Genomic DNA, 24,608 nt, shown 5'->3' with positions numbered 1-24,608 from the left:
GCCGCTCGCAGGGCCGCTCTGGTGAAGCAGACGTGAATGCTTAGTGCTCGTGGGCTTTGCCGTGTGATGTATCCGTCAGGGAAGCCAGGGTGTGGTAACAAATACTCCAGTGGCTCAAACACGGGAATTAAGAGCTGCCAGCCCCTCCCTTCTAGGTGATGCAGGGAGGAAAGCTCCTCCCCGGGGGCCAGAGCAGGGACAGACACACTGCCTCCCTCCAAGCATTGGCCCTGAGATGGTTCGTATCCCACCACCCACGTTCCCTCGGTGAGAACCAGTGTCGGGGTGCACAGAACCCATGGGATGCTGGGAATGTCGGGTAGCTCTGTACCCGCACAGAAGAGGTGGACTTAAGGGAGCAGCCAGCAGCCACTGTAACAGGAAAGAGCAGCGTGGATACTGGGGCTTGGGTAGAGGAAGACGTGATGCTCCCCGTGGACCTCACCCCAGACGGAAGGAATGGAGATGTGCTTTTGGAGGAGGGTCTGGGGTGGGGTGGGCGGAGCCCAGAGGGGGGGCAGTGGGCAGCGGGGGGCCCGCAGGCTCAAGGACAGGCGTGCAGGTCCTCTGATAGTTGAGGTGGGTCGTCTGTGCTTGTTACTTGCCGTCTTGCCCGGGACGGGCCAGGAGAGCGGGGACGAGGTCGGGACTGGCACTGGGCGGGTGAGACTCAGCCATCTGCAGTCCTGCAGGCCGCTGGCTGCACGGGCTCACGCCAGCACTCGGTCCCTGACCCATAAGTGCAGTTGCTTTCAATGGAGGTGTGGCAGGGCCGAGAGCCGTGTCTGTCTGGGTGTAGTATTGACTGCACTGGTTTTGAATGACCCTGACCGGGGCTGGAGCCACCCCGGAAGACTGGGGCCGGCCTTGTCTGGGGCCTCACGGCACCGTTCACCTTACAGTGCAGAACAGCAGCTGCCCGCAGTCGGCGCGACAGGTTGATGTCAGAGGGACGACTGACCGTCCAGGAGTAAACATTTCTGAGAGGTCGTCAGACCCGTCTGTTCTGCCCGCGTCCCTGGGATGCTCCCAGGTGTCAGGCAAGCTGTGGCTCTCTGTGAATTCTCGATCTGTTCTTGCAATCTTGAAAACAGTCCTGTCTGCACTCAGTTTGAACATGCCAGCCACCCGGCTTCTCGTTCTACAGCTGGAGCTTTCTGTCCTCTTGCCTTGTTAACCTGCTCCTCCCGTGGAGAGGTGATGTTTGGTTCTGTTTATGCCTCTGAGTGCATTTGGATCCATTTATGATTAAACACTGCTCAAACAGCCAGGGCGAGATTTATTGACAGAGTAGGGCTGATGAGGATGGGGGGTGGGGGTGAACCATTTCTCACTGTTCTGTTTATTTCCAGTTGGCAAGAGGTGACACTTATTTTTAAATCGTGCTCTTAGGTCTGTGACGTCTACAGAACTCCAAACAAGATTTCATTTTAAAATTATGGTAAGAAAGCGGATAATGGGCAGTGCTTCCGAGGGGCAGGTCCCACTCCCTGGCCGCCTTGGATTGCTCAACTTTACATCTAGGTTCATAACGAGATACCGTGGTCCAGGGAGTTTATCCAAGGCAATCTGTGGCTTAAGAAATAATTCTTTTCCTGCCCTGTTTATTTGCTAGTTACTTACATTTTCAAACAGTCAACGGAGAAAGTTTGTAACTGTCTGTAGCCATTAAGGGTGTAAGCTTCAAGTCGTGGGAAACGCTTCTCTTCTATGCCTGTTTCAGCAGTGCGTGTGCCAGGCCCCGCGCGGGGCCGGGGGGCCGGGCTCCTGCCCTCACTCTGCAAGCTCGGGGTGACCGCAGAGCCGGGGCGGAAAGAGCCCGGAGCCCCTGCAGCCCAGCAGCTGCCCTGTCTCAGAGGCCCCGGAAGCCGGTGTCCCGGAGGCGGGCGCTCTGACAGCCGCCCCTCGGGGTGGCCCTCAAGGGGCCTATTTGTGAATGACCCTGGGCCTCATGGCAGCAGCGGGACGAGGAGGCGGCGGGACCTTCTCTGCAGACTAACCGTGTCCTCTACCTCCTACGCTTCTGGATGAGACCCACATATCGTTCTTCTCTAAAAGTAGGGGTGCTTTTTTGTTTTGTTTCGTTTTTAAGGCACATCTGACAAATCCTGATTTAAGTATTTTCTGAGGAGGTGATACACACCTGCGTTCAGAGCTCTGGGGTCTTCCTTCCTCTTGTCCCAGCCTCTGCCCTGCAGATGTGCTTCTGGTGTGTCGCACACAAAGCGCGCCGTTTGCCCGGAGAGAGCGTGCTTGGCATCGCGTTCTCACGTGCACTTCCGGGGAGTCCGTGTGCACGCGGGAAAGTGTGGCGCGGCCCCACACGCGCGACTCGGTGCAGCAGCGACAGTCAGGCCTCACCAGGTGTGGAGGGAGCTTTTCTGGTCGGCTGGATCTCTTGGCTCCGTCCAGGGTGGAGAGGGCTCCAGGGGGCCTGGATCGCATTGTGCCCTTGCATCTGGGGGTTTCATTTCAAGCAGAGGCCACGGCTCATGGCTTCAGTCTGCCGGCAGAACGCGTCTCAGAGTGAAGCCATTAGCAGCAGGTGGACGTGTGATGTGGGGCCCAGGTGTGGCCCAGGGCCGGCTCCGTCTGGGCACCCACCCCTCCTGGCTGCACTTTTCCCACAGACTGGCTGGGACTCAGCCTCCTCTGGCTGGAGGCAGAGGACAGAGAGCCCAGCCTACGAGAAGCCGTCTGTTTATCAACAGTCAGCCTTTGCCTTGAGCAGAGCCAAGTTTGGAACGAATGAACAGGATCATCCGAAACACTTTGGTGTTGTGAAACTTGAAACTGAGCGTTCTTTGTTTCTTACTGTAACTGACTGATAGGCACCGGATCTCGCCAAGTGGCTGTGCAGGGTGTGTTATCAAGTCGGGAGCCCTGGGCCGGCTCACAGTGATTCCCCGGCCAGCGTCACTTCCACAGCGGGTTCTCTGAAGATCGAGAGACATAGGGAACCGAGACAAGGGAAAGCAGTTCTTCCGGTGGCTGGTCCGAGTGGGGTTGCCAGACTTCAGTGTGGGCCCCACTGTCCGGAATCTGTAGGTAAGCGGCCAGAAATAAGGCCCGCAGAAGGGGGTGCCTCTCTTCCGTGCTCGTGGGAAGCCATGGCCCGTTTGCCAATGGCCTTCCAGCATCCTGGTGGGACGGGTGACAATGGCTGTGCTCGCGGTCAGAACACACAGGTAGACAGGCGTCACCTGGTCTGTCTGGTTCCCAGGTGGCGGGGGAGGTGGGAGAGCAGCCTACGCCCGAGAACCCGCCCCGTCTGGGAGCGTGCGTGTGCCTCCGGCAGCCTGGGAGCCAGGGCGTCAGCACCTCCGGTGTGGAAATTCGGGGCCAGCTCACAAAGGTGAGGAGCAGCGACATCTCCGTGTTGTCAGTTTATGAGTTATTTTAAGCAGATTGCTTGATTTTTCTTTTCTTTAAGTTAAAGTTAAAACCCACAGTTGGTTTGTGCTTGTGTCCGGTGTTCGTGGGGAAGCACCTCTCCAGGCAGCGGAGGGGAGGTGTGCGGCCCATGGACCCGCTGGGCCTGGTGCCCCCTTCGTCTCTCTGGGAATTCACTTCCTCACCTGTAAAAGCAGGTGCTGGAACCACATCTCTACATACTGTTGATTCTGAAGTTTTATCAGGCCCGTCTGTTTTTAGTTACAGTGTGTTAGTTAGTCCCTGTTCCCTCGTGAAATTCTTGAAACTCCTGCGGGGCGTGAAGCCTGCAGCCCTTGAGATGACTGTGTGCCCGAGTCCTGGCCTCAGGTGTGTCAGGTTATTTTTTCCGTCGTAAGCACAGTGGACCATGACACATCTTTACCTCCACCTTCTCTTCATGGTGAAAGTCTACAAACACTGTTGTGTGTGGGTGAAGCTGCTGTGAGCTTTCTTACTTCAGTTTTGAGAGAAAGGGTCCCTGCATGTATTAGAGTCCAGGCCGCTGCCCGGGTGAGACCCCGTCCTTGCATGGCTTCCCACGGTGGGTCCAGCCCGGCGGTGCAGTGTTACTCTGAAATAACAAGAGATTCGCAAGAAGTTGCAAATACATTTGGAGAGGTCGCCTGTGTACCTCCCCCACTTTCCCCACTCGTTACAGCTTACGTGACTCTAGGACAGGATCAGAGCCGGCAAACCGGCGCTGGTAGGACGAGTGTGTGTGCTTCTGGGTCATGGTACCACCGGGTAGATCTGCATGACTGCCACCTCCACCAAGACACACGGCTGCCCCCCCAGCTTCTCCCCCGGGCCGCCCCCGAAGTCACACCTGACCTCCCCCCCGCCAAGCCCCTGGCAACCACGAATCTGTTCTTGGTCTCTCTGGTTTTGTCATTCTGAGATGTTATGTAAACGGAATCTATGTACCTTGGGGTTTTCTAGACTCAGCGTCGTGCCTTCCATCCAGGCTGTGGGGCAGCACTCCACACCTGTCCACCTATGAGAGAGCGGTACCTCCATGTTGAGTCTGCACCGACTGAGGGGCGCAGTGGCGGACCTCAGTGCTTGGCTCCTGCAGGCATGCACGGTCCTGGGCAGGTGCTGCGTAGACGTGAATCTTCCTTCGTCTGGGATGAACACCTAGGCGTGTAGGTGCTGAGCTGTAGCGTCAGCGAGTGGTTAGTTTAAGAAGCCGCCAGCTCGTCCTCCCCGGGGCTGTGCCATTTTCCACCTGCACCGCCAGCAAGGAGAGATCCGACTTCTCCGCGTCCACGCCGGCATTTGGCGCTGTCACTGCTGTTTAGTTCAGCTGTCATCCTGGGTGTGTCGCCGTCACTGGACATTTCCCGAGTCGCTGATGGTGCCGCACGTCTGCTCGTGTGCGTGCGTCTCTGCCAGCTGGGTGTCCCCTGCAGTGAAGTGTCTGTTTATGTCTTTGGGCCACTTTCTAATTGAATTCCCTGTTTTCTCACTGTTGGGTTTTGAGGGTTTTCTACACGTCCTGGACGGTCCTTTGCCCGGTGGGTTTGACGCACCTCCCCCAGCCTGAAGCCTGTCTTCCCTCTAGCAGGCTCTTTGTACGACAGAAATTTTGTGTTGACCAAGCCCAGTTTGTTGGGGTTTTTTTCTTTTGTAGATCGTGCTTTTGGTGTCATGTCTAAGAACTCTTCTTCAAGCCCCAGCTCCCAATTTTTTTTTGATTTTGAATTGTTTCCTTCTGTAGCTGATTTCATCATTTCTCTCTGGCTGCTTTTAAGACATTTTCTTTGTCTTCAGTTTTCAGAAGGTTGGTGTGGGTTTCTTTGGGTTTATCCTGTTTGGGTTCACTCACCTTCTTGAGTCTGTGGGTTTACTGTTGCCAGGTGTGGGGCATCTTCAGCTGTCTCCTCGCCTGCTCACTTCCTTTTCTCCTGCACCCGAGTGACGTGCGGGTCAGCCCTTCTGCGGCAGTCCCGCAGCCCCTGAGACCCCAGTCATTGTTTGCCTCTGTTCTCTCTGTGGTTCAGGCTGGGTAATTTTTACTGCTCTGGCTTCAAGTTCGCATGCTAATTTCTCTGCTGTTTTCACTCTGGTTGGGCCTATTCACTGCGTGTTTATTTCAGTTGTTATAATTTTTAGTTCTAAGATTCCCTGTGTTTCTTCCCAAGTCTCCTCTTCTTTACTGAGATTTTCTGTTTCTCATCATTGCACACGGAGTTTGTGTGCTGGGTGCTTTAGTGTCTGCTTCAGGTAAACCTGCCGCCAGCGTCGTCCTGTGTGGGTGTCTGTTGATGCCTTTTCTCGTTTTGTTTGCCATCTTCCTCGTAATTAAAACCTGGACATTTGGGGTTTAATCTTTGAAGACTTTGGGTCTTAAGTCCAGTGTTTTATTGGCACTCCCCTGACACCACTCTGGTGGGCGCTGAGGATCCACCCCGTTGTCTCCCGCGTGGTCCCCGCAGGTGCTGAGGGCAGCCGGGTGCACACGCTGCCCCCGGCTCCGCAGCAAGGCCTGCAGCTTGCCGTCTGCGCTGGCCCGTGTGTCCCTTCGCCCTCGGTGGGGATGGTGTGTTTGCAGGTCCCCGCCTCCACCGTGGGTCCGCGGCCGACTCTCGGCCCCAGCAGAGCGAGACCTGTGCTCACCAGCCTCACTCTCCGTGGGGCCACCTCGTCCCTGCCGCCGGTTCAGTGCCCTTCCTCCCTCTGCGGGCAAATGTTTCTCAAGAATCAAACAACCTGTTGTAAAGTGTCGTATAAACTGTGGGGTGTAGCTTCCCGTTCAGGAAGGTCTTTTTTGTCCTCCAGTTAAGTTTTATCACTTTTATCCAAGAAGGTGCACGCGTCTCCGAGAACTTCTTTTTTGTCCTCTTGGTACAGTTGTTGCTTTTAGACTTTCCCATGTAATTAACCACTTTCTGCTGGGAAGCTCCAGTGCTCCTCGTGCTGCCTCGAGGCGGGCTTCTGTCCAGATCCAGCTGCGCTTCGTCGAGAGCGCTCGGGCTCACGGGGCCTGGGCTTTAGGGGCCCTGCACTGTGGTGGCCGTTGAAGTGGATGGAAAATCCCACCAGAATTTCCCTGCGGCTCCGTGGCCTGTGACGAGGGTGTCGCCCCCCCAGCAGCCCCGGTGAGGAGGTGGTGTGCCCTGAGGCAGCCGGGCCTGCTTCCCGCAGAGCCGCAGTAGTTAATCCAGCCACATAAAGAATTTTCTTGAACTTTGAGAGTGAGAAGAATTCCAGCCCCTGACCTGGGGGGCTCCTCAGCCGACGGCTCAGAGGCGGTTTTCCCGTCTCTCCGTCTCGCCGCTCCTGGCCTGTGACAGCGAGCGGGGGAGGGGACACACGGCCCGCTGGGCGTTGGGGTCGGAGGGGCTGGCCGGGGCCAGGCCGGGGGAGGAGGCCGGGGGGCCTGCCGTGCAGGGCTCGGAAGTCTGCGTTGTCTCCCAGGGGCTGTAGACACTTGTTATGCTGAGCAGGGACCTGTTGCGGGGTGTCCCGGAGTCTGTCCCGCTGGCCTGTGGAGGGCGGCAGGCGGGGGGGGGGGGTGCTGTCCCTCGGGGCTGCCCAGTCACCCGGGAGCAGAACCCGCGGGTGCAGGAGGTGACGCCAGACTTTTGCTTGGTTATTGTCCATCTTCTCCCATTAAAATGTCCGCTTCCTGTTCCATCAGGTGCAAGTTAGTGGAGAGCATCGTGAGCCTAGTTTATAAGTGAATAAGCAAACACACCTGGTTAGGTGGTGATGCCGACCCTGTGCGCTGACGGGCGATGAAGCTGGAAAGGTTCGGTGCTGAGAAGTACTGACCCGCGGGCAGACTTGCACGCGCCAGCCCGTGATCTGATGGGTTTCTGCATGGAACTTCATGTTACTTTACTTTTTCATTAAAACAAAAAAATCCTCTAAATATTTAAGTCTTCCCTGAATGAGCCCTTAGAAAAGAGGAAAAAACACTTGCTCCCAGCTCCCAGACCGCCGTGGCGCCTTGGCGGGGCAACCCACAGTTGGTCTCAGTGGCGCGCAGTCAGTGTCTCCTTGCTGTGGATGGAGACCGAAGTGCGACGTGATGAAGGGAACCAGCTTGAAAAGCTGTGAGGAGCGCAGCTCACCATGGACGGTGTGCAAGAGATGGATTGGATGTGCCCCTAAGTTTTCAGTGGAGGAGCACAGGAAAGCTGGGGAAGAAGTGAAATGTGAGGAAGCTCAGGAGAGCTGTGATGGTTTTCACTTCAGAATTCGACTTCTGAAGTGTCCGTGTAGCCCTTTCTCCTGTGGGGGCTGGGGTGTGAGCTCAGCTGTGAGCCTGGCCAGCGGGGGCCTCATGGAAGAGGTGGCCTGGGTTAGGACCTGTGCCCGGGGTCTGGGCGTGTCCTGCACTGACTGAGGTGGGGGTCGGAGGTGTGTGTCTAAGTGAACATCTGTGGCTGCCTTAAGATGAACCCCAACGAGATGGAGCTGTGATCTGTCTCCTCTGTCCTTCCCAAGTGTCCCTGCTCCAGGGACCAGCCAGGATCAGCCATGCTGGAAACGCTCAAAGGCTATTCCCAGATTCTCATTTTAGCCCTTGATGCTTGTTGGCGGTGCTGCCTTTGCTACAGAAGTGTCCTGTGGGTAGGTTCTCCCTGAGGTCTTAGCAGGAGGGCATCTGGAGCCCTGGTGGTGACCTGCTGAGTACAGGGGGGCTAGGGTGCTGGCGGGGTGGGCCCAGGGTTCCCCAGGACACAGACGGCCTCGGGCACATTGCCGGAGGTTCCAGGGCCCCTCACAGAGGCATGACCTGCAGGAATATCATGGGACTTGACTGGCCTTCTTGGGACTGCTGTCCCTCCTTGGCCATGGGCCCCTCAGCCCAGGACTTCGTTCCTTGGCCCCTCGCCTCCCCTTCTCCCTTAGGTTTGGGTCCAGAAGCCCCATGTGCAGGGCTCCCTGTCGGGGTCTCTACACGGCAGTCTCTGCGTGAAGAGGGTGCAGTTGGGGCACCCCAGACTGTGCCACCCACACGAGGGCAGTGCTGGGTTTGGGTCCCAACGCCCCGTTTGTCAGCTCCGTGACCCTGAATAGAAAAGTCCTCCGGCTAAGCCCTGGTTCCCTCCGAGTGGGTCCATCTTAGGACAGAGCTGGTGCAGGATGTCAGGTGGCTCCGCCCCACAGTGACAGAGGCAGCAGGAGAGCCTGTGGGTCCACGCTGCCTGAATCACTGCCTCACTGGCCTCTCAAAGCCATCAGGTCTCGTGGGGGGTGTGCCAAGCTGATCACTGTCAGGGGGGCGTCTTTGGATGACTTGCTGGTTAGAAGCAAACTCAGAGCCCTAGAGACAGCTCCCAGCACATGGGCTGCAGGCCTGTCCCACCCCACCCGGTGCCGTGAACCCGGCCTGCGCCCCCCTAGACAGCCTCCTCCTTGCTGCGGTGGGGTCACCGCGGGTGCAGCGTGGACAGCCAGGAACTCAGGGGGCGCTTGCTTTCTCCTGTCCTCTCTTCCAAGCAGATGTTGTTCAAAACAATTACCACTGATGTTTTGTTTGGGGGGGCAGGGTAATTAGGTTTATATATTTATTATTATTGTTGTTGTTTTTAACGAAGGCACTGGGATTGAACCCGGGACCTCGTGCACACTGGGCATGTGCTCTGCCACTGAGCTGCGTCTTTCCCCAGTTACCACTGATTTTTAAGCAGCTTAAATGACCTTGTGCTTTCCACTTCATTGTTCTTTGGGGGTTTTCAGTGTTTGGGGCTCTCAGCCCGCGTGAGTGGCAGTAACGGCCCCGCCTGGCCGAGCTGGGCGGTGGGGGGGTCTGAAACGTGCCCGCCCTGCGCCCTTCTCGTTGTGACTCAGCCCAGGGCCTGTGGTTTGTGCTTCCTTCAGTGGGGAGCTCTGGCTTATTTGCCTTTCTAGCGTCGGGCAGTTTTGTCTTGTCCAGAGGGCGCAAAGGACTGAGGCATCAGGTCTGCCGTGTGGTGACTGCGGCCCTGCGGCCTCCGTCACGGGCCGGGCCAGGCCAGGCCCCTGGCCCAGCAAACATCGAGGCTGCTTCCGTTTTTCTGTCCCGCCATTCTCAGCATGAGGCTTCCATTTCAAGGCGACCTCCTTGCCCAAGATGGTTGCTGGCACACCGGTCATCGCATTTCTGTTCTAGGAGAAAAGTGGAAGGAAGGGATGATGGGCAGTAATACCCCTTGGGCGCTGTCTGTCTGCCTTTCCAGGGACTGTCTGGGAGGCTTCCCGTGTTACATTGCATCAGTCACCCCCACAGCAGTGATGCTGGGGATGTGGGCACCCAGGAAAAAGTGGGGAGAGGGAGAGAGGAGCAGGTCTGGGGTGGTGCTGACCCTGGCACACCCTTCCACCCCACACCCCTCCACGGGAGCCCCGTTCCCCAGCCTTTCCCGCGCTGGCCCCGCAGCTGGCTCCCCTATTAGAGCTGGGGTTCCTTTGGTTGTGGGAGCCGCTCTAGAGTAACGTCCTCTCCTCCCTGGCAGGGGTGCCCTTCCGACACCCGTTTCCCTCTCTCAGTGGCTGGTGGTGAAGAGGAGGGGCTTGGCGCCCATCGCCCCCCAGGCTGGTGCGGGAGCTGCGTGTTGAGACATCGCAGGGCTGGTGGGAGTCAGTTACTTTTCCCTGCTGAGCTCGAGGTGGAAGCCGGGAGTGAGGGCGCCGGGAGATGCGCGGGTGCGGGACGGCGCGGGTGCGGGCGAGGTTTCTCCATCTCTGTGATGCCTCCCTGGGAACCGGGCTGGGCGCCAGTGCGGTCCTCAGCGGGGGCGGGGGAGCCCGCGCCCGGCTTCCCCGCTGCCCGGGCCTCTGACCTGCAGGGGCGGCTCCGTCCGGTTTCGGTTTGTGCCTGTCGGATTTTCCAAATTAGGAAGGTGAGCTGAGCTCGGGCTCAGAGCTTTCAGACACTGTTCCTGTTGTGTTTTGACAAATGGAACTTTTTTCCTTTTTCTTTTTTTTTTTCAGCAGCAAAGGCTGTTGGCTCTCTTCGGAGGCGGAGCCGCGGTTTGTGCCTGGGCTCCCCCCAGAGCTCTGCTGGCCCTGAGCCTGGCGTCCAAAGGAGGGTCTTGGTGGAGGGCGTCACTCAGCAGTAGAGCGTGTGCTTAGCACGCACGAGGTCTGAGGTTCAATCCCCAGTACCTCCATTACAGAAAATAAAATAAATAAACCTAATTACCTCTCCCACGAAAAAAAGTTAAAACAAAGGAAGGTCTTGGCTTGGATGGTAGCGCCCAGGGGACGGGAGCCTGGGTTTGCTGGGGCCGGTCCTGTCCCCGCATCCTTGTGCTTCCGTCCAGGAAGGACAGGTCTCCCGCTCCAGACCTTCCCTTTGGGTGGAGGTGACGGTGGCCGAGACAAAGACTGCCTTTCTGGTAGCAGCTCCCAGGCTCTGCCTTCAGCTTCTGAGAGCGTTTCCTCGGCCAAGTCGGGCAGAATTGAGCCTGGGCCTTTTGGAGTTGCCAGGACCCAGAAAAGAAAGATGCAGAGCCAGTTTCTCCTGCCCCCCAGGTGCAGCGGCTGCCCCGTCCTGCCTTGTGTGTCTGCCCCTCTGGCTCACGGGCACTGTGATAGCACAGGGCTCTCCCTGTCGCAGCCTCCCGTGCACGCATCCCGCCACGGCTCAGGTGCCAAGAGGTGAGCCGACTGGGGGAGTTGGTGTCCTTAGCCTGCTCAGTGCAGGGTTACCTGGAACTTGTAGTAACAGCCGATGCTACTTTTAAATTACTGTCATTGCATTTTATCACGTTATCGTTGAATTTCACAGCGATTGAAGTTTAGGCGGCAGACTCTTGGTTTTGCAGGTTGTCCAGAAGTGGAATTCCCAGCCGCTGACAGTCCTTTGTGATGGGCCCAGAACTCCTGCTGTGACATCAGCACTCCCTCTCAGGAGGCTGGGGGGGCGGTGCCCGGGGGGTGGTCCCCTGACCCAAGGAAGTGTGTTACTGGTGCTTTCTGGGTAGAACGTTTAGGTGTAAATGTTGCTATTACTTACTTTGTACTGATTTCGTTTAGCCCCCCTGCCTCTTCCCGGGGCCTCCCGCAGCCGTCGTCATGTTTAGACACCCTGTCCTCAGCAGGAGGACACTGGGTATAACGTGGAGACAGTCCTGGCATCTGACTGTGGATCGAATCAGTGTTAGATCAGGCAGGTACGCAGACGCTGCAGCCCCCACCCCCCATTTTCAGTGACCCTTGACTTCGTGGTGCCTGGCTGGTAGGACACTGGAGCAGTGCCGGGGCTCCGCCCGTGGGGTGTCTCCAGCCCACGGGGCGGCAGCCGCGCTGGCTCAGGACATGGATTTGAGCAGTGAGTTCGTCCTCGGCGTGGAGGTGGAGTGCTCGCCAGATGTTCCCTGATCCTTTGGCCGAGTAGTTCTACTGTCCACGTCTTGCAGGGCTGACCCAGGACCAGAGAGATCTGATGGCTTCTCTGTGCTTTGGACGCTGGGTTTCAGCCTTCACCCTCCGTGCGCTGCACCATTTGGAACTGATCCCCTGCCTCGCGCCTGGGCCCCTCCCTCCCGATAGACTCCAGGTCACAGAGGGACGCGCACCGCAGGGGACTCCCGCTCACATGCACCAACACGCGTGTGCCCAGTGTGGGCCCAGACCGTGTGGAGGGGACAGACGGGAGCAGAGGTGATACTTCCCTCCCGGAGCCCCCCATGGAGCCCATGGGCTGGGAAGCTCGGCGCGGGGGTGAGTAGGGCCCTCGAGGCAGAGAGGGTGGCCTTCAGGACAGTGGAGGAAGGTGAGTCTGCCGGGACGAGACCGGACCTGTGCTTGGTGTCGGTCCGGCGCCCTGAGGACTGCCCTGTAGGTGAAGCCACCTGGACTTTTGGAAGTGGTCTCTTCGCATCAGCACAGGGGACGAGGGCCCAAGAACTTGAGTTGCCCGTGAGCTCTGCTCCCAGTGTCAGGCCTGGAGGGCTGCGGCGCTGTTTCTGAGACTCTGTTCGCAGAGAACCCGGCCTCCTACGCGGGACATCCCTCTGCAGGGCCTGTCCAGTTGGCATTGAACTTGAGGAAGCCAGGGCATGTGAAGTGGTGATTCTGACGTCTGCAGCCCCTCCGTTCACCCCACTGGATGACCTTTGGTGTCTTTCAGGCAAACCTGGAAGGTATTTGCTTTGGCAGATTTATTGGATGTTCTGCCCCATTTGATTTTCCAAACTGGAAAGCTTGGGAGCTCAACTCACATGGTCTTTTGTTTGTTTGTTTTAAATCTAATGCGTCCCACAAAGGGGTGAGAACGTCCCTGGGGAGATGGCCCGGGGTCCCCACGGTGCCTGAGACGGCGCCGCCTGCCGCTCTGCTGGGATGCTCTGTGTCCGAGGTCCGGGCCACGGGCAGTGTGGCTCTCGGAGGCGGGACAAGGGCCTGGTGGAGAAGGTGGGTTTCCAGTGAGTCCTCTGCCTGGCACACACACCAGCACTCGCTAGTTTGCTTGGAATCGGATGACTTTGAGCTCTGTTGGCGTGTCAGGGGCCCGCCGTCTGTCTGCGGATGGAGCTGGTGCGGATCGGGATGGTGGTCATCCGCAGCCCTGGCTGCTGGCTTCCTTCTGCTCTTTCCAGTTTAAACTGTGCTTTGATGGCACCTCGGTGCTACCTGTCCGGTCCGCCTGTCACCTGCTGCCCGCCCCATGTCCCACACAGCACGGCTGAGAAGGTCCCCGCAGGCTCCCGCCTCCTCTGCCCCTGTGTTTAAGATGTTCTAGCAAAAGATAGTACATTTTAAATAAAAATAGGCATTTAGGTTAGAAAAAGCTTATAATGGTCAGAATCTTTTGATTTGGGGATTTTAAACATGAAGTTTTTTTCACAACCGTTTCCTGAACTGTCTCCTTTTCCTTCGGAGTTCGCACAGTACAGGGCTGCTGGTGCCTGCCACGTTCTGATCTCAGACTTTATGTAAATGGGACTTGCTTGTGGTCCTGGGCCCACCCCAGGGAGAGTCGCGATGGTGATGGCTTGTGCCTAGAACACGCTGGAGGGGGTGGGAAGGGGGGGTGTGGAGGGCCTCGCGGTGGGCTGTTGAGTCACGCCCAGCGGGCCCCCAGGGTTTCTTCCAGAATCTAGAAGCCTGGCCATCTTCCCACCCCTTAGGCTGTCTTGGGCCCCGATGGGCTTTCTCTCAACCCCACCCCCAGCCCGAGCCAGACCGCAGGGCTGAACTGGGCCAGGTTTACTGCTTTACGAGGTTTCTGAAAGACACCTCGTCACACCTTGCAAAATTTGAAAATACTAGTCATCGAGTGTGTGGCAGCTTTTTTTGTTTTTTTCCTATTCTTGAGTTTTTCATTTCTAAAAGGATACAGTTACAACATTTAAAGAGCATTTTGAAAGAAGCGAGGCCTTGAGTGGGTAATCCTGCCCTCACCCGGGGGCTGTTTTCACCCCTCCCTCCCGTCCCTGTGTGACAGGTGCCCGCCTCGCTCCGAGTCTGGGTCCCTCATCAGGGCTTCTGCCTGCCCAGCTCGGGTTTACCAGTAAGGTTCAGCCACTCTCCCTAGGTCTCCTCACACTGTCCCAACGGCCTGTTCTCAAGCCTGGTCTGTCTAATTTCAAATCCCACACCTTTAGCCGCAACACGACCGTTTGGTCTCTGCTGTTTTTATTTATTAGGGTGTCATCAGCACTTTTTAATGTTCCTTCATGGGCCAGTTTCAGTGAGTACTCACCATGTGTCAGAGACTGTGCATGCTTCTAATTACTATGCTTGGAATTTTTCATTTCATACAAGAGCCTTGTGAAGTGCACACCGTAAATACCCGCTGTCCCTGAGGAGGACAGCAGAGCTGATGCACTGAGAGATTGGAGCCAAGATTTGCCCAAAGATACACAGTATCGGAAGGTGTCCCCTTGAATGGCCACATAATGTTCCTCCATGAATGTGTACCCTGGTTCATTCAGCCCTTCCTCGCAGGGAGCTCTTCAGCTGCTTAGAATTAGGATGTAGTCTTGGTTTTTGTAACAAAGGTCAGAATAGCAAGGGTGAGGTGGATTTCTTTTGCGTCCCAGTGTGGTATCTTTCTGCTCTGTTGCTCTGTTACCCATTGTCCGTTTTAAGGCCCACCGTGGCTGCTCCAGCTCCTGCCATCACACCCACATTCTGGCCATTGGGAAGGAAAGAAGGGAGGAAGACACTCTCTTCCTCTTAAGAGCACTACCATTCACGTCCCATTGACCAGCACAGTCTGATGGTTGAAAGAGAAGCGTCGTCTTTGTTGGGCAGCCATGTGTCCAGCTGAAGCTAGTTCACTGTTGAAGCAGGAGCGGGTGCATGTCCAGGAGCAAGCCCCTCTTTTGGCCGCCCACATATCTATGACCCTTCTTCAGACATAAAAACCACTCATCCCTGTCGTCAAAGGAGGCAGCCCACATCCCACCCAGTGACCGCTTCCCGAATCCAGGATCTCTGTTACAAGCAAGTCCCTGCACCGGGTGCTCCAGGTGGTCTCCCCATAAAATGCTGTGTGGAGCAGGAGCCAAGGAAGATGACCGTGCCTGTTTGGAGGAGAGAGGAGCAGACAGCACTGTCACTGGCACCCCCAAAGGGGCAGGTTCCATGGTGACCCGCCTGGCAGCCCCTGTGTCTGCTGATGGGAGAATCTCTGTCCACCCGCCCGGGCCAGGCAGGTGGGGATGGGATGGTCACACTGGGCAGCAGAGTCTCCTGGCGCACTGGCTCCGTCATGTCCCTGGGTGAGATGCACAGCCAGGCCCCCAGGGACGGGTTTCACTCTTGAAAACCCTGGTCTTGTCTTTTCTGCCGTCATGGCTCCTCTGAGGCCTCCCGAGGCTGCAGGCTGGTGGAATCTATTCCCTGTCCCATGCCGGTCTGGTGCCCCTGGTCCAGCATGCAGCACGTGGCAGCAGGTCCTGGGCACACGGGGTCCGCGCTCAGGGAGTGCGGGGGACTGATTGCCCCGGCACAGGGAAGGTGGCCAGACTTCACCCTGCAGCATCTGTGTCCTCGGCTCCTGACCGTGTGGCAGCGCCCTGTGTTCAGGTTGTGTGACGGCACCGGCAGCCCCCGCCGGCACCAGTTCTGTGATGGTCAGGAGGCAGGGTGGCCGCGTAGGGGCCCTGGGCCAGGTTTCAGGACCCCAGCCTCCTCCTGCAGCTGCCAGAGAAGGGGCATCCTTGCAGAGTCACTCTCGTTCAGCTGTTCAACTGGCTGAGCTCCAGTTTTCTTGTGTTTTCTCCATCTTTTACAGGAGATGTTTTCAAACCTGTTACCCAGCGTTCCTCTGGAAGTTTTCTTTTGTGTCACGCTTAATTGTCCAGGTGCCTTGTTTTTCCCTGGAGGTGCCTTCGTCTGTGGGTGGTAGGGACGGTGCCCTCTCTCACCCCGGGACATACAGGTGGTCCACATCCTGTCCTGCTCCTGGACTGTCTTCCTCAGAGTCCTCCCCGGCATTTGGTCCCTGTCTTTCTGTTGGAGACACTCCCAAAGTCTCTTCTTTCTGGCCGTCTGTCCACTGTTAAGAGTAAGGCACCCTGGCTCGTCGGCCGCCACGTGTGCCTAGGTGGTCGGTGGCGGGCCCTAGCCCAGTGGGCTTCACGGGGGCCATCCTTCTGGGCCAGGGCGCACTGGGAAGGCTGGGGGTGTCGTGGTGGGTGTGCAGAACTGCCACCATCACTTCCCCGGGGAGTGTTGTTCCCTGTGAGCCCTCAGGTGCGGGGCTGGAGGGGGCGGTGTGGGGCTGGGGCGGTGGTGGCTCTGCAGAGGATGGTCTGCTGCATTCATTTTTTTTTTAGTCTTTCCTGGAAGCTTTCACGTGCACTTTTTTCTTTCTCTGATCATTTCTTGTACCTAAAATGAAGTGTACTGTAGGTATGTTTACGTCAGTGAGGAGTAAATGATGGAAGAGAAATGACTTTTACCCTCTGACCACGTCCCCGGGGGTGGGGCGGGCGGTGGGATTCCCGCTGAGGGCGGGCCGGAGTGCAGGTGGGTGCAGCCTGAGTCCCTGAGGCTCGTTAGCGAGGCCAGACCAGCCTTCGTGCCGGGATCTGTGACCTGATACTGAACAGGGTGACCTTGCAGGTAACCAGGGTGGTACTGGTTTGGCCCAACTTCCAGGAGTCCCAGCTTCTGGGCGCCCTGGCCAAGCCCCAGACGGCAGCCCGGCCGAGCACAGGGTATCTTTAGGGCAAGAGCGTTTCAACAGACAGTTTGACGGAGAATCAACCATTTGGGTTGTTCAAGTCAGTGGTGGTTAGTAGGTCCGCAGAGTTGTGCAGCGGCCACGGTCCCCCTCCCAGGGAACCGCCACGCCCTCCGCTGTCGCCCCAGCCCCGGGGTCTACTGGCTGTGCCCTCACCCCTGACCCCGCCCGCAGGGTGGGTGCTGCGGGCCGTGGTTCCCAGCGCCCACCCTCCTTTCAGCAGGGACCGCGGGCAGCGCGGGCGCGTGTGTGCCTGGGTTCAGACTGAACACACAGCACCTTCAGGAGAGCAACTTTAAGGCGAAGCACCCGCACAGAAACTCCAGCTTGGGGCCTCAAACCGGAACAGAAATAACGCGGGGAGGGACATCATCGGCAGACTCCGCAGGCACCTGGGGAGGAATTTGTTTAAAATTAAGTAGCTTCCAGGTGCTCTCTCCTCCGCCTCCTGGGCAGGAGGGCCACTGCCTCGGGGTAATTTTTGGAAGAGTGAGTCAGGAGATGCTCTTGAAATAGCTGTGATAGCTGAAAGTGAAGGTGTGGACTGTGAAGCCTTGGCTGGGAGGTCGCTGTTCCGGGAGGAGGCCACCCTGCTGGCACCGGTACTGAGGGCGGTCGATGCTGCTGCCGCCGACCTGCCAGGATCCCCAGCTGGCAGTTTTGTTTCACTGAAACCCGAGTCTGTGTGCCCGGACTGTTGAGCACCTTGGATTTGCGCTGGAAAGCACTTTAAAGTGGATCTCTCCTACCCAGAGGACCCCTCCTGTTAGGCCTGCAGAGGGCTTGGGGCCCCGAAGCACCCGACTTCCTTCACCTAGAATCCCTGGCCCCCCTCGTGGGCAAGTCTCCGGCCATGAAGGCTGACATCAGGCTGGGGTGCGGGGGCGCTGAGACAGGTGCTCCCCAGGGCCCCCACCCCCCAGGGCCGACAGGCTCTGACCCCCAAGCAGAGCCCTCCTCGTCTTCACCCTAAACCCGTTCTCTAAGTTCCCCTCTTGTCTTGTGACCTCCGTCACAGAGCAGAAGCCACATCCTGCTTCTAGTTGGCCTTGATGTTTGTAGCTGTAGCGTGATCTCCAGGTCGTAGTAAGACCTCCGGTTAGCACGGGCTTCCACGGACTCCGCGAGCCCCTGGCATCGTGCGGCAGAGCTTGTGTGTGTGCGTGGGCGCGCGCAGACGCCCCGCTGTTCATCCAGTCCCGCCATCCTCAGGTGGCGCTCACCTTGGCCTCGCTCAGCTCACCTGTGTGAAGCCCTGGGCCAGACCTCAGGCTCAGAGACCCTGGCCCGTCCCGGGCGGGTGGGGATGCGTGTTGACTGTGACTTACAAAAGCTGACCGGCCTCCAGGTCTGGAGAGCCCGTCGGCCTCGGAGAGCATCTCGGGAAAGCATGTGAAGGTAACTTCCTAGCCAAGGCACCGATGGAGGAGATTTCCACTGGGTTGTGGGGAAACTGAAGAAAGTGGAAAGGGCGTTTCTTCCACTGCGGCCTCCAGCAAGAAAACACAGGCTGCTTTCAAACAGCCTAGGGTGGCCCTCCGAGCAGGACTGCAGGAGTGATGCTGCCTTTACAGACCCCCACCCTCAGCCCTAGGGTGCTGGTGTGGAGGCTGCATTTCCCAGACTCAAAACAGCATGAAACAAGGAAACAGCCTCCGCTGAAACAGTATCCAGAGCCCTTTCTTTTTATTTTAGATTGGAAATATAAACCTAGTTGCTGTGGGCCCCCGGCATCTGGGTGCCTCACCAGTGGCTGCAGGGCTCCGCCCTCATGGCCGCATCCAGCCCCTCTGCTCTGGTATCTCTGGAAGAATCCACACTGGCCAGTCAAGCCAGTTGGAGTTCCTGATTTGCTCTGTGAGATGCAGGCAGTCGGTGCTGAGTCATCTCGTGAAGGTGGGTCTCCCCAGCAGGAGGCTGCCGGGCACACCCGTCGATGAGCTGGGGGCCCCGGTCCCAGAGCCTGTTCTGACCTGTTCTTAAATCCCATTTCTTAAACGCTATTTTCCTAGGAGAAAAAGAGAGTTCAGATGAAGGGGTGTTAGCTGGGTCCCTGGGAGTCTGGAGGTAGATCGGCTTCTAAGACCCTGGACTGCTTTGGGCAGGACCGAGTACCAGGAAGCTTGGGCCTGGACCAAGTGTCTGCTAACCACGGTGGCAGCTCGTAGGTGACATGTCAGTTTGGAGATTAGAAGGCATGCAAACGTTACAGGTGGAAGTTTCTCGGAGGGAGACGAGCCCTGGGTTCCTGTGCACACAGGGAGTGGTGGGTGCGTGAGGCCACGGCCCGCAATGGCTTTGCGGTGGGCAGACACCTGCCAGTGAGGAAACGAGGCTCGTGATTCTCGAGGCGGGAACGAGCTGGGAAGCCAGCCCGCTGACTCCAGGTTCGTGACGGCCTGCGCTCTGAGACCCCTGCCAGCATGTGTCTGGGTCGGGCCACTGCCTTGTCATCGTTTGCTCTATGGCTTCTGTGTGGCAAGGGCGTCGCCTGCCTTTAAAATTGCTGCCTAAATGTGACCGCGGCGTTCCGGCTTCCCAGCCAGCGTCCGCGAGGCGCAGGAACGTGGTGCGAGAGCCGCCATCCTAGCGGCCGGGAGGAGCGCTGCGCGTTGGGAGCCTGTGTCGGAGATGACGGCACGGGGGTCCATCTGGGGACGTGGGTCTCTGCTGTTCACACACGAGGTGCCCGTGTCAGTCACGTCCTCACGGAAGCGGGAGAGGTGCCACTGGGCACGTGGGCACCGCAGAGCAGGCGTGAGGGCCCCGTGATGCGGTTGCGGTCGCTCAGATGGACTGGGCCGCCCCTCTGACGGACACCAGCCTCCCCCGCCTGGCCTGACGTCCGCTCCCCTCCCGTTGCAGGTGCACTCTCCGGTTCCCCAGCACGGCGATCAAGATCCAGTTCACGTCCCTGTACCGTCAGGAAGAGGCCCCAGCGTCCCCACTCCGGCCGCTGCACCCACACATCTCCCCCCTGAAGATCCACATTCCGGAGCCGGACCTCCGGAGCCTGGTCAGCCCCATCCCTTCCCCGACCGGCACCATCAGGTGAGGGGCCCGGGCCAGCCTGTCCCCGGGCCACACGGTTTCGTCTGCGGAATCAGGGCCCCTGGGCTCTGCAAGTTTGTGTGAGAAACAGGAAAAAGGTACAGGTGCTCTGTATCTCATTCAGCCTGAAGTGCGCTTCTGGAAAACTTCACGTGGAGGGAAATTTTGAAACTATTTTCAGTGCATCAGGGACCTGACTGCTTAACTAGAGCCCCTGGGAATCCTCTTACAGAATGTGTGGGGTCTAATTAGCCACATTTCCAGCTTGAAATTTTGTAGATTAGGGTCTTTTCAAGCAAGCACAAGTATCATTTTCTAAAGACAATGAAGATATTTAAAAGTTAGCATCTGCAGACCAGGATTCGATGGGTTTTGTTCTCTAAGCTGTATTTGTAGAATCAGCCTGGTGGAGTTTTAGACGTTTATCTAGGTTTTAAAGAGAGGAAGGTCCTCATAGTTTCTCATCCTTGGTGTGTCACGTGGGGGGGGCCCTCGGGGGGTTTCGGGGTGTGGCGTGTAGTGGAGTCCATGGGGCGGTGGCCGGGTGGGCTGTCTGCCCTCGGCCCCCGGCAGGGGTCCTGTGTGTTCCCCGCCTGTCGTGAAGCATGTCGACAGTGTGTATCTGAGGATCAAGATTTAGTAAACTTGCAGATAGTTTACTGCTTCATTAAGGACATTTTTAAAAATGAAACTGGCTTTTCCCCCCACCTTTACTGCATGTGTGTGGCCCCAAAGACGCCAGGGCACCCGCACAATTGGTGCTGGGGCTGGGGCTGGGTCCCCGCCACAGCCCCACCTCGCCACCACGACTGGGCGTTGTCATAGGTCAGCCGGGTGGGAAAGGCATGCCGGGTCTCCATGCCATTATGAAGAGGGTTCTGACCTCATGTACCCCCCCGAGGGTCTCAGGGGCCTGGGGTGCCTCTAGGAACCACACACTGAGAAGCGCTTCTCCGGCAGGGACTTTGTCCCCTGAGCCTCCCTGCTCTGCTCACCCACCAGGCTCGTGGTCCTGATTACATTTAGAAGCAGGTGTCACTTGGTCTTGGCATCACTGTCAGTTTCCTTTCCGCCCTTTGTCTCGGACCCTGACGTGTAAGTGACAGGTTGGGAGTCGTCTGCCCCAGGGCCAGGGAGACAAAGTTCAGGGATGGCCTGAAACTCAAGTCTGGGTCCTGAGTTCTGGTTCTGGGGAGCCTCGGGGGGCAGGTCTCTGCAGCCTCCTCGAGCCTGGCTCTCCCCGGGGGTAGCGCCAGCTGTCTGATGTCCTGGTTGTCTGTGACAACGAGGAGCAGCAGTGACTGACTCAGGACCCACGGTGCGCCAGGGCCTGCACTCAGCCACACGTGCACGCACTGTGGTGTTTAGTCACCTAGAACACGAGTGCCCCGTGTGAGGGCACCGTGGTGGTGTGCTGCCCAAGTGCTCCTACGTGTACGTGTATGCATGTGATTTCTGCACAGATTAAATACCGTGTGTTAAGTAGAAGGATGCGGCCGCTTTGGGAAACAGTCTGGCAGTTCCTCAGAGTGGTAAAGGGTTAGCGCACGGCCCGGCCACTCCCTGGGAGGTGAGGTCTCCAGGAAAACTCGTCCTGGGTTGAGGGGTGGCAGTGTTACTCAGAGTAGCCCGCAAAGTGGAAACAGCTCCCATGTCCAGCAGCACTGAGCGGGGACAGAAATGTGGGCTAGCCCAGGACAGGGTGTCACCCAGGCAGAGAAAGGAATGCCGTGCCCACGCCTGGTCCAGCGCGGCTGACGCCTGAAGCCACGATGCGGAGTGAGAGACACCAGTCCCCGAGGACCGCATGTCGTGTGGTTCCACGGCTGCGAGGTGTCCAGAATAGTCAGGTCTGTAGAGAAAGAAGGTGGATGAGTAGTTGTCAGGGGCTGGGGGCTCGAGGGAGTGACTGCCAACTGTCACGGGGTCTTTCTGGGGTGATGGAGATATTCTGTAATTGGGGGACGGTTACACAGCTCTGAACACACTGAAAGCCGCCTAATCGTACACTCTAAAGAGGTGAGTTGTACCATGTGTGAATTCTGTCTCAGCGAAGCTGATGGCAAGCCTCTACGCCCCACCACCTCTACCCAGCAGCACCTTGAAGCGGGTGTTTCCCGAGCTGGGGGTGAGGGGGGTCCCATGCTGGGCGGGGCGGGTCAGCCTTAGACTCGCATGGGGTTGTTAATAATCAGTTTTTAATCCAGCCACATAGATGCTTTTTAGGAAAGAGAAATGTTTTGGTTTGTACCTGGAGGTCCTCATAAGATAAATATATTTCTTAGTAACATTCTAAAGGGGAACCGCCGCCAGCCGGTGGAGGGCGGGGAGCAGAGCCCTGCAGCGGCAGCTGCTTTCGTGTTTTTGGAGGCGGTGGTGGGACAGAGTGAGGAGCAATTTTCACAGAGCAGAATTAAGCAGGTGTCGCCGGCGCAACCTCGGTGGCGTCCTGGGCTCAGGCAGGCGCCGGGTCTATATTTAACTTGCTCCTCTCTTGGGGCCAGGGGGTTGCTGGGAGCGCTGCCCAGGGGTGCTGGCCTCTTGATTTCACCCGACAGGACGTATTTGCAGAGAAAGTAGTACCTTTGAGCCTGGCTCTTGCACTTTTGGCCTTTCATTGGGTGTCACAGAGAAGGATTTCTGTTGACATTCGTGTGTCTTAGTGCTGCAGGATTCGATTGTGCGCCTAGAAACCTCAGAGGCCCTTGAGGTTTTGCTGGCCCGGATCCTTTTCCTCCACTGCTGCCGTGGGGGTGGAGCCGGCGTGTTTACAAACAGCTCTGCTCCCCTTCCCTCCCTGAGAGATCGCCCTCCCTGCGTCCAGCTCGGGAGGGAGCTGCGAGGAGGAGCTGGTCCCCGAGGATGCAGGCGGCGGGGTGCAGGGCAGGGGTGCTGGCACTGGGCGCCCAGCTGCTGCCACCCTCGTTGGGTGTGTCTGGCCCACTGCTCCGCTGGCCAGCTCCTCCGGCGGCTCCCAGACCTCGGGGTGCAGGGCGGTCTCCTCCCCGGAGCTGGTTTTCTCCAGCCCTGAGCCCCCCTCCTTGCCAAGATGTGGGGAGTGGCTGTACCTGTAGGAACCTCTCCCTGGAAACGGCTGCCCTCCCCTCCCTCCCCGCCCCCGCCCCCCTCCCTCTTCCCTGGTCAAAGGGCTGGGTGTGTGGCGTGTGGGTGTGTACAGGGGTTTTTTCCTGCCCCGAAGTGCTCCACCCAGAAGGTGAATGAAGTCTCTTTGAAAAGAATTCTGCTATCTTACGCAGTGTTTTGTTGAGCTTTTTTTTTTTTTCATCTTGCAAAGAAGTGTGTTTAGGAAAGAAGAAATTGGTTAATCATTTTCCTGGGTTTTACAAAAAAGGAGGCCAGTCTAAAAAGTGCTCCTTAGAGTCAGAGTTTTACAAAAACTGCAGAAATTCAGCCGGAGGCAAGGCCCGGCACCAAAGGGAGCAGCTGGGTTTTGCTCGGAGGGAGATTTTAGAAGCTGTTTCTCAAGGGAGGCTTTTCTTGATTTTTCCAGCACAGAGACCAAAAGCGAAAGAGATTTGTCTGGTGAGATTTGGCACCGCTTAGCAGACCGTCGTATGAGACAGAAATCGAGCCGCCGCCGTCACAGCCTGCCCCACTTTTCACCGTGGTCTCCAGGCGGTTCTGCGGCCGGTTGTGCTTTGCTGCCGCAGGGCTGCAGTCTGCACTCGCGCCCCGCCGCTCCAGCGTGGGGTGTCTTTCGAGTTTGGGGTCCTTGGCGTTAGTCAGAGCGCTTTTATGTTTCTGGCAAACTCTGGCTCCTTCCTTGAGAGTGATTTATCCTGCTTCAGGGTTTCCAGCCGCAGCGTTTCCCATGTTCCCTGTGTAACCTGGGGAGGGGTGTGCTTCCCAGGGGCTTAAACCACGCACAGCTGGGACCCCTGCGTGGCTGGTCCAGGAGCCTCACGCTTTCTGCATCACCTGAGACCATTTTCCTTTCGTACCTGTATCTGTGGCCTCACAACCACCCCCCAGCCCCACCCACACACACGCGTCCAAAAACTTGGTAGAAATAAAATTGGAGCGCCCTCCATGTTCTTTATATTTTTCCTTCTGCCTAAAACTGTGCCAGGGTGTTTTTCTGGCTTTAAAATGGTGAGAGGAGGTTGAACGGCTCGTCCGGCAGTGCTTGTCTCCACGGGGCGGCCTTTCCCGGCTCTCAGGCACATATCAGGGGGTGCGGGTGCCCCGAAGGTTCCCTGGTGACGTTTCCCGGGTGTGTGTACCTTCTGGGCAGCACCCAGCCCTGGGGTCCTGCCACACGCAGGGAGCCCCTCCTTCCCAGATTTCGGCTCTGGGATTCAGGAAGCAGAGGGAGCCTGAAGGGAGAGCCGAGGGCGTGGGGGTGTCCCCGGGTCTGCCCAGCGCCAAGAGGGCGTGCACTTGGTACCACGCCGCTGACTGACCCTGGGACAAAATGCATTTCACAAACCAGTTAACCTTTCAAACAGCTTCCCAGGATCTCGCAGTCCTGAGTTTATCTTGAGAGCACAAGCGTTCCTACAGCAGCTGTAAGACCCTGGCCTCCGTGAATTTTCTTCTCCTATTACCCGCCCCCACACCCCCCCAGATTACAGAAATACTGTATGTGCGTTATACAGAAGTCACATGTTTCAGAAGATGGAGATCCCGCACGGTGACTCTCCTGGAGAGACATCCACGGCCTGAGGGGCAGCTCCCTCTGCGCATGCTCGGTGGCCCCTCTGTCGAGTGTCGGTGCTGGTGACGCCTCCCCCAGGCCCCACAGAGCTCAGGGGCCCAGACTGACTCCTTTCTTTTTTTCCTCTGTGTCTCGGTCTCCTTCCTGTGTCACTGCCTCTCTCGGGCTGCATGGTGGGCTGTTCCACGTGTCCCGTGGCTGGTTGACCAGTTATCTGCTTAGGGCCACGCAGCTGAGTGCACAAGCACAGGCTGGTGCCGGTCAGTGGCCGGAAACCGCCTCTCGGAAATGTATAAGCGTTCCGTG

At 57.7% G+C, this 24,608-nt stretch overlaps 1 protein-coding gene and 1 long non-coding RNA gene across 2 annotated transcripts in view; one reads left to right on the top strand and one right to left on the bottom strand.

The window, feature by feature from the left end:
* Nucleotides 1-24,608, top strand: part of FOXK1 (forkhead box K1) — a 55,450-nt gene that overhangs the window by 19,921 nt on the left and 10,921 nt on the right. The window contains exon 2 of the mRNA XM_072943394.1: nucleotides 19,439-19,624. Coding sequence (XP_072799495.1) covers nucleotides 19,439-19,624 — 186 coding nt within the window. The remainder of the gene's footprint in view (nucleotides 1-19,438; nucleotides 19,625-24,608) is intronic.
* LOC140687181 (uncharacterized) lies at nucleotides 8,944-11,204 on the bottom strand. Its single transcript, XR_012061352.1, has 2 exons — nucleotides 11,083-11,204; nucleotides 8,944-9,537 (listed from the first exon to the last, which is right to left on the bottom strand). It is a non-coding gene; the product is annotated as an uncharacterized lncRNA (long non-coding RNA).

This window comes from Vicugna pacos, chromosome 18 (genome assembly GCF_048564905.1).
Source record: "Vicugna pacos chromosome 18, VicPac4, whole genome shotgun sequence".
Lineage (NCBI taxonomy): Eukaryota > Metazoa > Chordata > Mammalia > Artiodactyla > Camelidae > Vicugna > Vicugna pacos.
The sequence above is the reverse complement of the archived record's forward strand: the minus strand, read 5'-3'. Positions and strand labels throughout refer to the sequence as shown.